This window comes from Anomaloglossus baeobatrachus, chromosome 5, assembly GCF_048569485.1.
Source record: "Anomaloglossus baeobatrachus isolate aAnoBae1 chromosome 5, aAnoBae1.hap1, whole genome shotgun sequence".
In the NCBI taxonomy this organism is placed as follows: Eukaryota; Metazoa; Chordata; class Amphibia; order Anura; family Aromobatidae; genus Anomaloglossus; species Anomaloglossus baeobatrachus.
Window position 1 is genome coordinate 566,851,271 of NC_134357.1, and position 12,970 is coordinate 566,864,240.

Genomic DNA, 12,970 nt, shown 5'->3' on the forward strand with positions numbered 1-12,970 from the left:
CAATAAAATTGTTGGTGTGCGGGAGGTACATTTCAAGCAATATGCTATACTGGTTAGCCGAAAGAGAGTAGAATACTACGGTATATCCACAAATGCAAAAAATTTATAGATATGCTCTATATAGTATATACTGTACTATACAATGGTATACTGTGTACAGTATACAATACATATGTACAGAAAGTTACCTCCAGAGCGGGCCAGAGCGCGGCGAAAGGACGGAACCAGAAGTGTGCACGGTGAGTATTTGTTCTTCTTGCAAAGCATTGCTCTTAAAGCAAGTTACAAATTTGTAAAAAGTTTTGCTTGTCTTGCAAAACGCTCTCAAACGAACTTACTCTTAAGCCAAGGTTATACTGTGTGTGTGTATATATATATATATATGTGTGTGTATATATATATATATATATATATATATATATATATATATATATATATATATATATATATATATATATATATATATATATATATATATATATATATATATATATATATATATATATATATATATATATGGGGTTTTTTCACCATTCTCTTCTTCTTTTTTCCGTCAATATAGCCATGTAAGGGCTTGTTTTTTGCGGAACGAGTTGTACTGTTAAGTTAAACTATTAATTTTACCATATAGTGTACTGGAAAACGGCAAAAAAATCCAAATGCGAAAAAAGTGCGATTGCACAATTGTTTTTGAGATATTTTATTCACTGTGTTCACTATATCGGAAAACTGATGTGTCGCTGTGATGCCTCATGTCGGTACGAGTTCGTGGACACCAAACATATATAGATTTACTTTTATCTAAGGGATTATTAATAAACAGAAGTTTCTCCAAAAAAAGTGGAGCACAGTTTGTGCCATTTTCTGCAACCCCATAGCGTTCTCATTTTTCGGGATCTAGGGCGCAGTAACGGCTTATTTTTTGCATCTCAAGCTGATGTTTTTAATGGTACCATTTTTGCGCAGATGCTATGTTTTGATCGTCTGTTATTGCATTTTGCGCAAAATTTGCCGCAACCAAAAAACATAATTTTGGTGTTTGGAATATTTTTGCTGCTGTGCCGTTTACTGATCAGATTTCTGATCATTTCTGAACGCAGCGATACTAAGTATATATATATATATATATATATATATATATATATATATATATATATATATATATATATATATATATATATATATATATATATTTTTTTTAACCCTTTAATTTTCAATCGGGCGAAAGGGGGTGATTTGAACTTTTAGATTTTGTTTTGTTTTATTTTAATTTTTCAAAACTTATTTTTTACTTTTTTTTAATTTTACTATACCTCCTAGGTGACTATAAGCTTCAGCAATCTGATCGCTCTTCCATATCTGTTGATCACAGCTACACAGCTGTGAACACCAGATCTGCTCATCTCCTATCTCACACAGCTCTCGGCTGGGTTAAACAGGAAGGGAGTCATGTGAGCTACAAGAGTCATCACATGACCCTGTGCTACCATGACAACCATCGGATCCACGTGATCACGTGACCTGGCTTTCGATTTCGGGGGGGGGGGGTGTGAATGAACTTTAACGGCGATCGCGATTATAATGACGCTGTCACATTTTGACAGTGCCATTTAAGGGGTTAACAGGTACGGGCAGATCGCTGTACAAATCAGCTGACATGTGCACGGATCCCCCCAGCTGCCCGCGGCAGCTGGATGGGATTAACACTATGACCACTGGAACGTAATTTTACTGCTCGCTGGCGTTAAGGGGTTAAACAGCATGTAAGTAAGTACTTGGAGAAGAATACAATAATTAACCAGAGTCAGCATGGGTTTGTAGCAAACAAGTCATGCCAGACTAATCTAATTTCCTTCTATGATGGAATCACCTCCTCCCCTCCAGCAATTATTATTAGATAACTTTTTTTATTATTAGAGCTACAAATATCACAAAATTATTGATTTTTCGAGAAGTGACATACCACCAGAGTTATGCTCATTTTCTTTTTTTGTTTTTTTTTTTTTTAGGAATTTTGACACACCAAGCTCAAAAGGTTAGCCATCACTGATATAGTATATCTTGACTTCTGCAAAGCATTTGATAAAGTATCTCATACTATCCTTATTGAAAAAATGACCAATTATAGGTTTGACAAGGCTTTGGTTAAGTGGATTCATAATTGGATTAGTGATTGTACTCAAAGAGCAGTAATGAATGTTTGCACATCCAATTGGAAGAGTGTTTTGTTTAGGATACCACAAGGCTCTGTCGTGGCCCGAGTGTTGTCCAACTTTTTTATAAATGATCTAGATATGTGAACTGTAGATAGTCTAATCAAATTGGAGGATTGGGAGGGACAGCTACCACTAGAGAAAACAGAAAGAACCCAGAAAGATCTAAATTAGCTGGAAGAATGGGCAGCAATTAATAGAATGGTACTCCATGGGGAGAAATGCAAAATTCTACATCTGGACAAGAAAAACGAAAATCTACAGAATGGGGTGAACAGAACTAAGCAATAGCATGTGTGAAAAAAGACTTGGGTATAATAATAGACACAGGTTGCACATGAGTCAACAGCGTGATGCAGCAGCAAAAAAGGTAAACACAGTTCTGGGGAGTATGAAGAGAAGCACATAGTCTAGATCACGTGAATTAATTATCCCCTCAACTCCTCTTTGGTAAGACCTAATCTGGAATATGGTGTCTAGTTCTGGGCTCCACATATTGAAAAAGAAAATTGGAAAAACTGGAGCAAGTACAGACAAAAGATACCAGGATGGTGAGCAGACTGCAAACTATGTCCTATGAGGAACAGTTAAAGGATTTATGAATGTTTAGTTTGCAAAAAAGAAGGTCAAGAGGAGACTTAAATAGCTGTCTACAAATATCTGAAGGGACGTTACAGAGCAAAGGGATCATACTCATTCTCATTTGCTCATGGAAAAACAAGAAGCAATGGAATAAAACTGGAAAGGAGAGGATACAGATTAGATATTAGAAAAAAATGTTGACAGTCAAGGTGATCAATGAGTGGAACAGGTGCCCACAAGTGGTGGTGAGTTGTCCTTCAATTGAAAGCTTCAAAGGCTGGACAGACATCTCTCTGAGATAGTTTAGTGAATCCTGCATTTAGCCGGGGGTTGGACACAATCCTGAGGATCCCTACCAACTCTAAGGGGTACTTTGCACGCTGCGACATCGCAAGCCGATTGCTGTGATGCCGAGCACGATAGTACCCGCCCCCGTCGCAGCAGCGATAGCTTGTGATAGCTGCCGTAGCGAACATTATCGCTACGGCAGCTTCACATGCACTTACCTGCCCTGCGACGTCGCTCTGGCCGGCGACCCGCTGCCTTTCTAAGGGGGCGGGTCGTGCGGCGTCACAGCGACGTCACACGGCAAGCGGCCAATAGAAGTAGGGGGCGGAGATGAGTGGGACGTACACATCCCGCCCACCTCCGTCCTTCCGCATAGCTGGCGTGAGCCGCAGGACGCAGGTATGCTGATGTTCCTCGCTCCTGCGGCTTCATACACAGCGATGTGTGCTACCGCAGGGGAACGAGGAACAACATCGTACCGTCACTGCAGCTAAATTTTGAAAATGTCGGACACTACACCGATAATACGATTACGACGCTTTTGCGCTCGTTAATCGTATCAAAAAGGATTTACACACTCCGATATCGACAGCGACGCCGGATGTGCGTCACTTTCGATTTGACCCCACCGACATTGCACCTGCGATGTCGTAATGTGCAAAGTACCCCTAACATTATTTGATCTATCTCTATTTCCTTATCATTTAGTGCAGAAAATTGATATTTCTTTATTTTGTAAATGCTTGAGTTTAATTGTTTTATTTTGAACAATTTGCCAATCAATAAATAATAAAGAAAATTGCTACTCCCCTGTATGAATTCTCTGATGTTCAAGAAGATGTGATTTCTGGGTAAAATACTTGCCACATTTGGAACATGAAAATGGATTCCCCCCTAAATGACTTTTCTGATGTGTAACAAGACTTGATTTTGCTGTAAAACATTTCCCACATTCTGAACATGAAAATGGTTTTTCCCTTTTGTGACTTCTCTGATGTCTAACAAATGTTGATTTAACCATAAAACTTTTCCCACATTCTAAACATTTGAACGGCTTCTCTCCTGTGTGAATTCTCTGATGTGTAAGAAGATATGAATTATGATTAAAAGATTCGCCACATTCTGAACAAGAAAATGGCTTCTCCCCTGTGTGAATTCTCAGGTGTCTAACAAGATGACATTTCTCTGTAAAATGTTTTCCACATTCTGAACATGAAAACGGTTTCTCCCCTGTGTGAATTCTTTGATGTGTAAGAAGATACGATTTGCGATTAAAACATTTCCCACATTCTAAACAAGAAAATGGTTTCTCCCCAGTGTGAATTATTTGATGTGTAAGAAAATGTGATTTACGGTTAAAACATTTGCCACAGTCTGAACATGAAAATGGTTTCTCCCCTGTGTGAATTCTTTGATGTGTAAGAAGATATGACTTATTGTTAAAACATTTCCCACATTCTAAGCAAGAATATGGTTTTTCCCCAGTATGAATTCTCACATGTTTAAGTAAATCTGCTCTCCACCTAAAACAATTCCCACATTCTGAACATGAAAATGGCTTTTCTTCTGTATGAATTTTTTGATGCTGTAGAAGATGTGATTTGTGGGTAAAATATTTTGCACAATCGGAACATGCAAATGGTTTCTCCCCTGTGTGAGTTTTCTGATGTCTAATAAGATCTGATTTAATGCCAAAAGATTTCCCACATTCTGAACATGAAAATGGCTTCTCGCCTGTGTGAGTTCTCTGATGTATAGCTAAAATTGATTTATACTTGAAACTTTTCCCACATTCTGAACATGAAAATGCCTGAACTGTTTGATGTTCAGCATCCCTTGTGTTAGTTTTCTTTTGCTTATCAGCCTTTGATGAATCTCTGGATAGGACCTGTTGAAAAGGATCAGATGAAAGATCTTTGCTGTGAACAACTAAAAATACTTCTGGGATAATGGCGTGCTCTTCATAAGATGTATCTGGTGTGATATCACGATCATCTGCTTTACAATCTGAAAACATCAAATGTGCGTCTAAGCTTCTGGTACAGTCATCTGCCAGGAATGAAACAGATTTTTATCACTTTTCAATAGCAATGCCTTGAACTGGGTAGTATTAATCATAATACATTATTAATATTACATTTTTGTGTACATATTTCTGTACATTTGTAACATATATTTCTGTATAATCCAACTATAACCTGACTTAAGGGGTTGTCGGGGACTTTTTTTTTTCTTAAGAGGCTAAGCACTAATCAGCAGGTAGTCGCTAAATATCTGCCTGTTCTGCCCTGCGACCACCTCTCCCAGCTCACAGGAGTCACAGGACTGCTCCTGATGGCGATTCTCCTGCTTCCTGTGATGTCACATCAACAGAGCAATTCTTTCTCTTCCACTCTGTTCTTTGTAAGACATCACTCCCTAGGTCATATTGATTGACAGCTGGCTCCTTGCAGTTAGGCAGCTAGCTAGAATGAAGGGCCACGTCAATTATACTGTTAAAACTGAAACACTTTTTGCAAGACCCATCCCACCAGATGTACCCAACATATATATGCCTGTGTTGGAAACAGAAGACGTCATATACCTGATACTGATTGTATATAAGGTTCTTTCAAGATTCTTAGTAAAGTCTTCATAACATTGCTGAATCCTTCCTTGTCTATTACACAACTTTAGTGCTTCAGTACCATCTAACAGGGGCAGCTTAGGAAAGAAAAGCCGGCAGAGGTTAAAACTACACACACGCTGAAGACCCAATGTCACTGGTGTCTGGGATCACAGTACAACCCCTCAACATGTGCAACTCTTGCATTTACATGTCAAATCTGTTAGTAACCTCCATGTAATAAATTATGAAAAACTATGAAAAATAAAACTTCTCAGAATATGTGACTTCTCTTCTCTTTAGTGGTCACTACTCACCTGGGCGGTTATCTGTAGGAATCTCCTCTTTACTCCGCTCATCACCCCTAACATATGTCTCTGTAGTATTAATATGGGTCAGACCTTCACCCTGAAACAAATATTGTAAAAGTCACAGACAGATAGAGAAGTCACATCTACAATCAACTCTAATCCTGCCATCTCCACCGTTCTTGTTACACAAGTATAAAACTTATAATACTAGTGGATAAAACAAGACTGAGCACAAGACCTTCCCAGCTGTCTACACATCATAGGGAGATTTCATGGCTCCTTCTCTCCATCTACCTGATGATCCTGAGGAACATCGGGATCTTCTTGTTTACAGTCCTGTGGGAGAAGAGGACGGGGACATCTCTCTGCTGTTGTCCTCTTACTGGATAGAACTGGAGGAGACACATACAGGGACTGAATTCATTCCTTACATACAGATAATTATATGCCGTGTGTATTTAGTCCTGTCTATTACCTGGTGATGTGAGGGGCTGGGGAACCTCCATCATGACATCTTTGTACAGATCTTTGTGTCCTTCTAAATACTCCCACTCCTCCATGGAGAAATAGACGGTGACGTCCTGACACCTTATAGGAACCTGACACATACAATGATACCGTCACCCCCGATCCCTTCATAGCGTTACTGTATAATGTCCCAGCATTCCCAGCAGTGTCACCTCTCCAGTCAGCAGCTCAATCATCTTGTAGGTGAGTTCTAGGATCTTCTGGTCATTGATGTCCTCATGTATCGGGGGGTGAGGTGGAGGCCCCGTGATTGGGCTCAGGGGTCTTCCCCATCCCTCAGACACAGGGGCCTGACAGCGCTCACTAGAGGTCTTCTTCACTACTGTGTAATCCTGGTTATGGAGAGACACAGTAAGAAATCTCACTCCAGACATTTCCAGAGTCCTCACCTCTCCAGTTCTGTCCATCTGTTATTCCCATAGATAAGAATGATGTAATGTGACGTCATCAGAATCTCTCACCTCTCCAGTAAGCCAGAAAAGGATCTCTAGGGTAAGGTGTAAAATCCTCTCCGCCATCTTGTCCCTGTCCATATCCATCCTTGATGGGTCAATCAGGAGAATTCTCTTCTATAGAAGATCTCCACTGAGAGGATCCTATATTGTAGGGACCTGAATAGGGAGAGGATAATGATGTAACATCATAGAGAATCAGTGTAATAATACAATTACTGGTAATATCGAGCTATGGCTGTATAACTATTGGGACAGGCATAAAGAAAAGATGAGTGAATCTTTAGCAATATAAATAGAATCCACCTCTACATTTGCCCTGACTCAGATTGCCAATAGCACCTTGGTTGCCACTGGCAGCATCCCTAGAAGTAATTTGGCAAAGCCACCAACAGAGCAGCATTTAAATCATGTCCTCCATCTCTGCTGCTCCATCCTATGTAAGTCATACTGTTCATTTCATTCAGCACATCAAAGAAGTTGTTGCTATTAAATATCTTCCTAAGCCTCTGGAGTGCTGTAGCTTTGGAGAGAAAAAGCCAGAAAATATAGAGGTATTATTGACAGAACAGAAAATCCATAATGTAAAAGATTAACTGATATAGAGGCAAAAGAGGAGCACTGTGAAGGACGCTAACTCAAAGTAACGGAGTTAACATCATCCTAATCCAACAATATGGGTTAGGTTATAGATGGCTCAGTATTCATAGCACTGCTACAGCAGTGCTATGAATACTGAGGCATCTATAACCTAACCCATATTGTTGGATCTAAAGAGATTTTATTAAAACTGTACAAAGCAGACCAGTAAGTCATACATTCTTGGGTTTTCTGCCCATACATCATACTGCAATCAGATTCCATAGCAAAATAAACTCTCCAAAAAGGTAGAGAAATGAACATTCAATTCACAGGCAACAGCTCTGGTGGTCATAGTGCCATGCATATGGATTTGAACAATTGAGTCTCTGCTTGGTGTTTGGCTTCTCTGTCCGCCGGACCACAGTAGATTCACCTTTTCTTGAGGTGCTTAGTTTTTGTTATCCTTGCTTTGGTTCTATTAGGGTAACAGGTGTATTCATTTACTTGGTTGTCTGCCCAATCACATTTTGGGTGCAACTTTAAATACTTTCCTCTTGCTGGTATTTCCTACAGGTGATATTCTCATTTTGAAGTCCAGCCATATTCCTGTTAGTTTCTGCCAGTCAGTTGAAGACCAGCTAGGATACCTCTCTCTTCTGTTTATGTTTTTCACTCTTCACCAATCTTATATTTTGTTGTCAGTAAGTAAGTGGCATATTCTTTAGCAATATTCACTTTCCCTGGTATTTTGTCTCTGGCATCATGTTCTACTTCAGCACATCTTCCCTTCTGTGGTAATTGTCACTCTGCTCTGCCCTCCGGTTCCTTAGAAGGAACATGAAGCGCTCGATGTCTGATCAGGCAGCATAGAGCCAAGTTGCCATCGTTTAGACTGTGGTCAGGGCTATTCCAACTCCAGCAGGAACCACTAGAGGCTGCAGGGTGGGATCTCTAGTCTGTACAGGAGCCAGAAGGCTCATTTGCAGTTTTTAGTGTGTTACCGTTACCCCTTTATAATTTGCTGTACGAATAACTGTCATGGAGTAACGATGGAACAGGAGCTCCTAGGCTCACCTTAAGACTGGGGTCCCTATGCTGTCCCTTATCTCAAAAGGTAGGCTTGATGGTAGCCAGGTTTGAGCCCCCAGCATGACCCTGTCTCCTGTCCGAGCCCTGCTACTACACCACCTCCACCCAGGGAGCGGGCCGGACACCCAGTAACAAAAACCCCACAAAATAAATGTGAACTGGGGAGCAACGCAAAAAAAGGGTAGGAAATAAACGCAAAACTGGAGGACTCACACACCACGCAGAACCGCAACTTGTAGATCCCCATAGGACTGGATAACCACCTGAACCGAGGAAGCAAAAGATATTTCCGGCACTCAGCCCCATAATCCGGAACCTTATAAAGTCTGGTAATCAGCAGCCAGAGTTCCCAGCAGATGTTCACAGGCCAGCAATTAACTCCCGCTGTGCTGGAGTGCAGTGAAGCCAGAACCAGCCAACGTCCAAACCAGGCAGTGCAACTAAAGAAACCCAGGCTATTTGTCGGACTCTGCAATGTGAACAGACTCCAACGCCGCCATGACACCCAGCAAGTGCAACGCTGAACACCGCACGACAAAAACACATTCCTGCAGTCAGAATGGCAATTGCACACTACCTCATCTCTGGCATTGTGCTGTGTGATAAAACAGCACATTTTAGAGTGGCCTTATTTTGTGGCCAGCCTAAGGCACACCTGTGCAAAAGTATGTAGGAAATACGACACTCCTGAAAAAATGCTGCTGCTTGGATAGGATCCCACTCTGTGTCACAGTATAGCAAAGAATCCGGCACTCAAATTATGTTGCAAACTAAGAATTTTTTATGATGACTCAAAATGGTGTACAATCATGTGACGTTTTGGTCAGGAGACATTTATCAAACATACAGACTGTGTAAAACCATGACTGGGTGAATAGATAACAGCTAGCGCTGGGGAGCAACAATCTTCGTCGCACAAAAGGTATCGAAGCATTTTTCTAAAGGTGCTATTCACATTTCTCACCAGATTTCTGTAACAACCCATCCAATCCACGCAGGAAAAGAAATCAAACCATAGATCTCCATAAATTATGTGTAATAATTAGAAATGACACAGGAGAAATTTAATTAATACTTCGTACAAAAGTCATTGTTTGTGATTAAGCTTCAAGACACTTCCTGTATAGAGAAATTAGTTGCCTGCATTGCTCAGGTGGGATTTTGGCCCAATCTTCCACACACTCTTCAAATCCTGAAGATCTTGTGGGCTCCTTGTATGAACTCTGAGCTTTAGTTCTTTCCATAAATGTTCTATTAGATTCAAGTCAGAATCTAGCTATTCTATCAGCACTATTTTCTTTTTTCTGAAACCAATTGAGAGTTTCCTTGGCTGTGAGTTTGGGATCATTGTCTTTCTGAAATGTCCATAGTTATTTTATCTTCATCATCCTGGTAGATGGCAGTTGATTTTTATCAGGAATGTCTCGGTACATTTGTCCATTTATCCTTCCTTTAATTATATGAAGTTTGCGAGTGCCATATGCTGAAAAATATCTGCACACCATGATGTTCTCACCTCTAAACTTCACTTTTGTATGTTTTTGGGGTGATATGCAGTGCTGCTTTTCGGCCTTCAAATATGGTGTGTATTATGGCCTCCAAAGAGTTCAATTTTAGTCTCATTTCACTAGACTATATTCTCGCAGTATTTCACAGTATAAATTTTGTTGAGCAAACTTGAAACGCTCGGGAAAAGGCCTTTTTTGAGCAATGGAGTCTTACATTGTAAGCGTGCATACAGGCCATGGAGGGGGAGTGCATTACTTATTGTTTTCATTGAAAGAATTGTACTTGCTGATTCCAGGTCTTTCTGTAGCTCTGCACAGGTGGTCCTTGGAGCTTGGACAACTCTTCTGATTCTTTTCATTGCTCTCTCTTAAATGTTGCGGGACGCACCTAATTATGTCCGATTTATGGTGAAATTATGTTTTTTCCACTTCAAGCTTATGGCCCCAACAGTGCTCACTGGAAGCTTTGGTAGTTTAGAAATTCTAATTCTTCTGTAACCAATGCCATCAGTATTTTTTGCAACATTAAGGTTGTCTTGAGACAGCGCAATGGTTTTACCCATCATGAGATGTTTCTTGTGTGGTAATGAGACACCTTTTTATAGGCCATCAGTTGAACCAGCTGATATTATTTTTCAATAACTGGCAGGATTGCTTTCTAATTACTGCTAGATTTATACTGAAATATAAACATAAAAGGGCCACATAAAATTTATGTTAAGGCAACAACTCAAAACAGCAATAAACCAAGGCAGAAGAGTCTTTATATTTGCCTAGTGACAGAGACACCCATACATTGTATGGGTGTCTCTGTCACTAGGCAAATATAAAGACTCTTCTGCCTTGGTTTATAGATTTATACTGGTGTCGTCACTTTCCATAGCTTTTTGCACCTCTATTTTTCTTGTGTTCAATACTTTTTCCTTGTGTTATTACTCATTTTACATATGACTTCATTTATGAGGTTTAAATTCTTTGCCTGTGTGGATTGTATGGGTTGTTACTGACATCTGGTGAGAAATTCATCTCAATAGCACCTTTAGAAATATATTTACTTAGAAAATACTTATTTCACCCACTGTATGCAAAGAGCAAATTAATGGTTACGATTTGCCGTTAAACTAGATACTAGCTTGCAGAAAAGATTACATACTGTTGCAGCAGTGTAGTAATGTGAACAGCACCAGCATAGCGGAGAAGAGTTTGCTATACTTACATCCAATGAATTGTTGACTGCAGATATGTGTCAGGAAGAAACTGCAAGAGATTGCTGAAGAGACAACAAGCCAACTGATAGAAATGGATGGTGAGATAATGCTCAGGGAGTACACATGGAATAAATTGTAAGCTTACTGTATTGGTTGATACTTGTCAAACCCGTTACTCACCTCCTGTTGTGGTGTTGTTCTAACACTGTCAGTAACCATTGTTTGGGGCTCATGTGAAATAGTGACGTCAAGGGAGCCCTGTGTCCAAATACTTCTGGGTTTCTCTCTCCCCGCCTTCGGATCAGAGGAGTTAATCAACAGGAAGTGAGTGGCAGCCGCACCGTCACTTCCTGTTGATTAACGCCTCTGATCCGAAGGCGGGGAGAGAGAAACTCAGCAGCGATTGGACGCAGGGCTCCCATGATGTCACAATGTCACGTGAGAGTGAAATCGCGGTTACCGACAGCGCTGTAACAGGAACGACGTCAGAACAGGAGCATGTGGACAATCGCTTTAAGCTGCCAGAGACGACATGAGACGCTGAGCTCAGTGATTGGCTGCAGCGCTTTACCACAACACGTCCACTGAGGGCAATTAACAGATATAGGGGAAACGGCAACGACAAAGCGATGAACTCGGGAAGGGCGAGTGACATGCAGTGAGTTGTTGTTGTACATAACGGAGCATGTGAGGTAAAAACGGAAAGGCGACCATAATACGTACCCCAGAAAATGACAACTGAAAAGTGCAACTCAACTTACAAAAACAATAACAATAGGGGTTAATGCCACTGGCGACTCTCAACCTACCTCCACCTGCAGAACCGCGCACTAGATATATGGCTGCTCTGTGCTTACAGGACCTGTGATGATGTCACATGGAGGGGAGGAGTCAGGGGTCACATGATCAGCTCCTCAGTGTATGCAGGACTCTGCTGTGCTGGGTGTCATGGTGCTGGATGAGGGGAAGGTTATGTGTGGGGTCAGGAGGGATTTACAGTGTGGATGTAGCAGAGCCATGTGTGTACGAGGTGTACGGAGCGGAGCCGTGTGTGTACGAGGTGTACGGAGCGGAGCCGTGTGTGTACGAGGTGTACGGAGCGGAGCCGTGTGTGTACGAGGTGTACGGAGCAGAGCCGAGTGTGTACGAGGTGTACGGAGCAGAGCCGTGTGTGTACGGAGCAGAGCCGAGTGTGTACGAGGTGCACGGAGCGGAGCCGTGTGTGTACGAGGTGTACGGAGCAGAGCCGTGTGTGTACGAGGTGTATAGAGCGGGGCCGTGTGTGTACGAGGTGTACGGAGCAGAGCCGTGTGCGTACGAGGTGTACGGAGCGGAGCCGTGTGTGTACGAGGTGTACGGAGCGGAGCCGTGTGTGTACGAGGTGTATAGAGCGGGGCCGTGTGTGTACGAGGTGTACGGAGCAGACCCGTGTGTGTACGAGGTGTACGGAGCACAGCCGTGTGTGTACGAGGTGTACGGAGCGGAGCCGTGTGTGTACGAGGTGTACGGAGCGGAGCCGTGTGTGTACGAGGTGTACGGAGCGGAGACGTGTGTGTACGAGGTGTATGGAGCACAGCCGTGTGTGTACGAGGTGTACAGAGCAG

General features: G+C 41.6%; 2 protein-coding genes across 2 annotated transcripts in view; both read right to left on the minus strand.

Annotated features, from left to right (window-relative positions):
- LOC142313042 (uncharacterized) overlaps positions 1 to 6,607 on the minus strand; it is a 173,179-nt gene extending 166,572 nt beyond the window's left edge. Inside the window, exons 1-4 of the mRNA XM_075352028.1 lie at positions 6,475 to 6,607; positions 6,294 to 6,391; positions 6,006 to 6,096; positions 3,895 to 5,132 (exon numbers count right to left, since the gene is read on the minus strand). Of these exons, the coding sequence (XP_075208143.1) occupies positions 3,895 to 5,132; positions 6,006 to 6,096; positions 6,294 to 6,391; positions 6,475 to 6,607 (1,560 nt within the window). The remainder of the gene's footprint in view (positions 1 to 3,894; positions 5,133 to 6,005; positions 6,097 to 6,293; positions 6,392 to 6,474) is intronic.
- Positions 6,608 to 6,634: 27 nt separating this feature from the next.
- LOC142312388 (oocyte zinc finger protein XlCOF29-like) overlaps positions 6,635 to 12,970 on the minus strand; it is a 41,732-nt gene continuing 35,396 nt past the window's right edge. The window contains exons 2-3 of the mRNA XM_075351331.1: positions 6,989 to 7,138; positions 6,635 to 6,859 (exon numbers count right to left, since the gene is read on the minus strand). Coding sequence (XP_075207446.1) covers positions 6,635 to 6,859; positions 6,989 to 7,066 — 303 coding nt within the window. The 5' untranslated portion in view covers positions 7,067 to 7,138. The remainder of the gene's footprint in view (positions 6,860 to 6,988; positions 7,139 to 12,970) is intronic.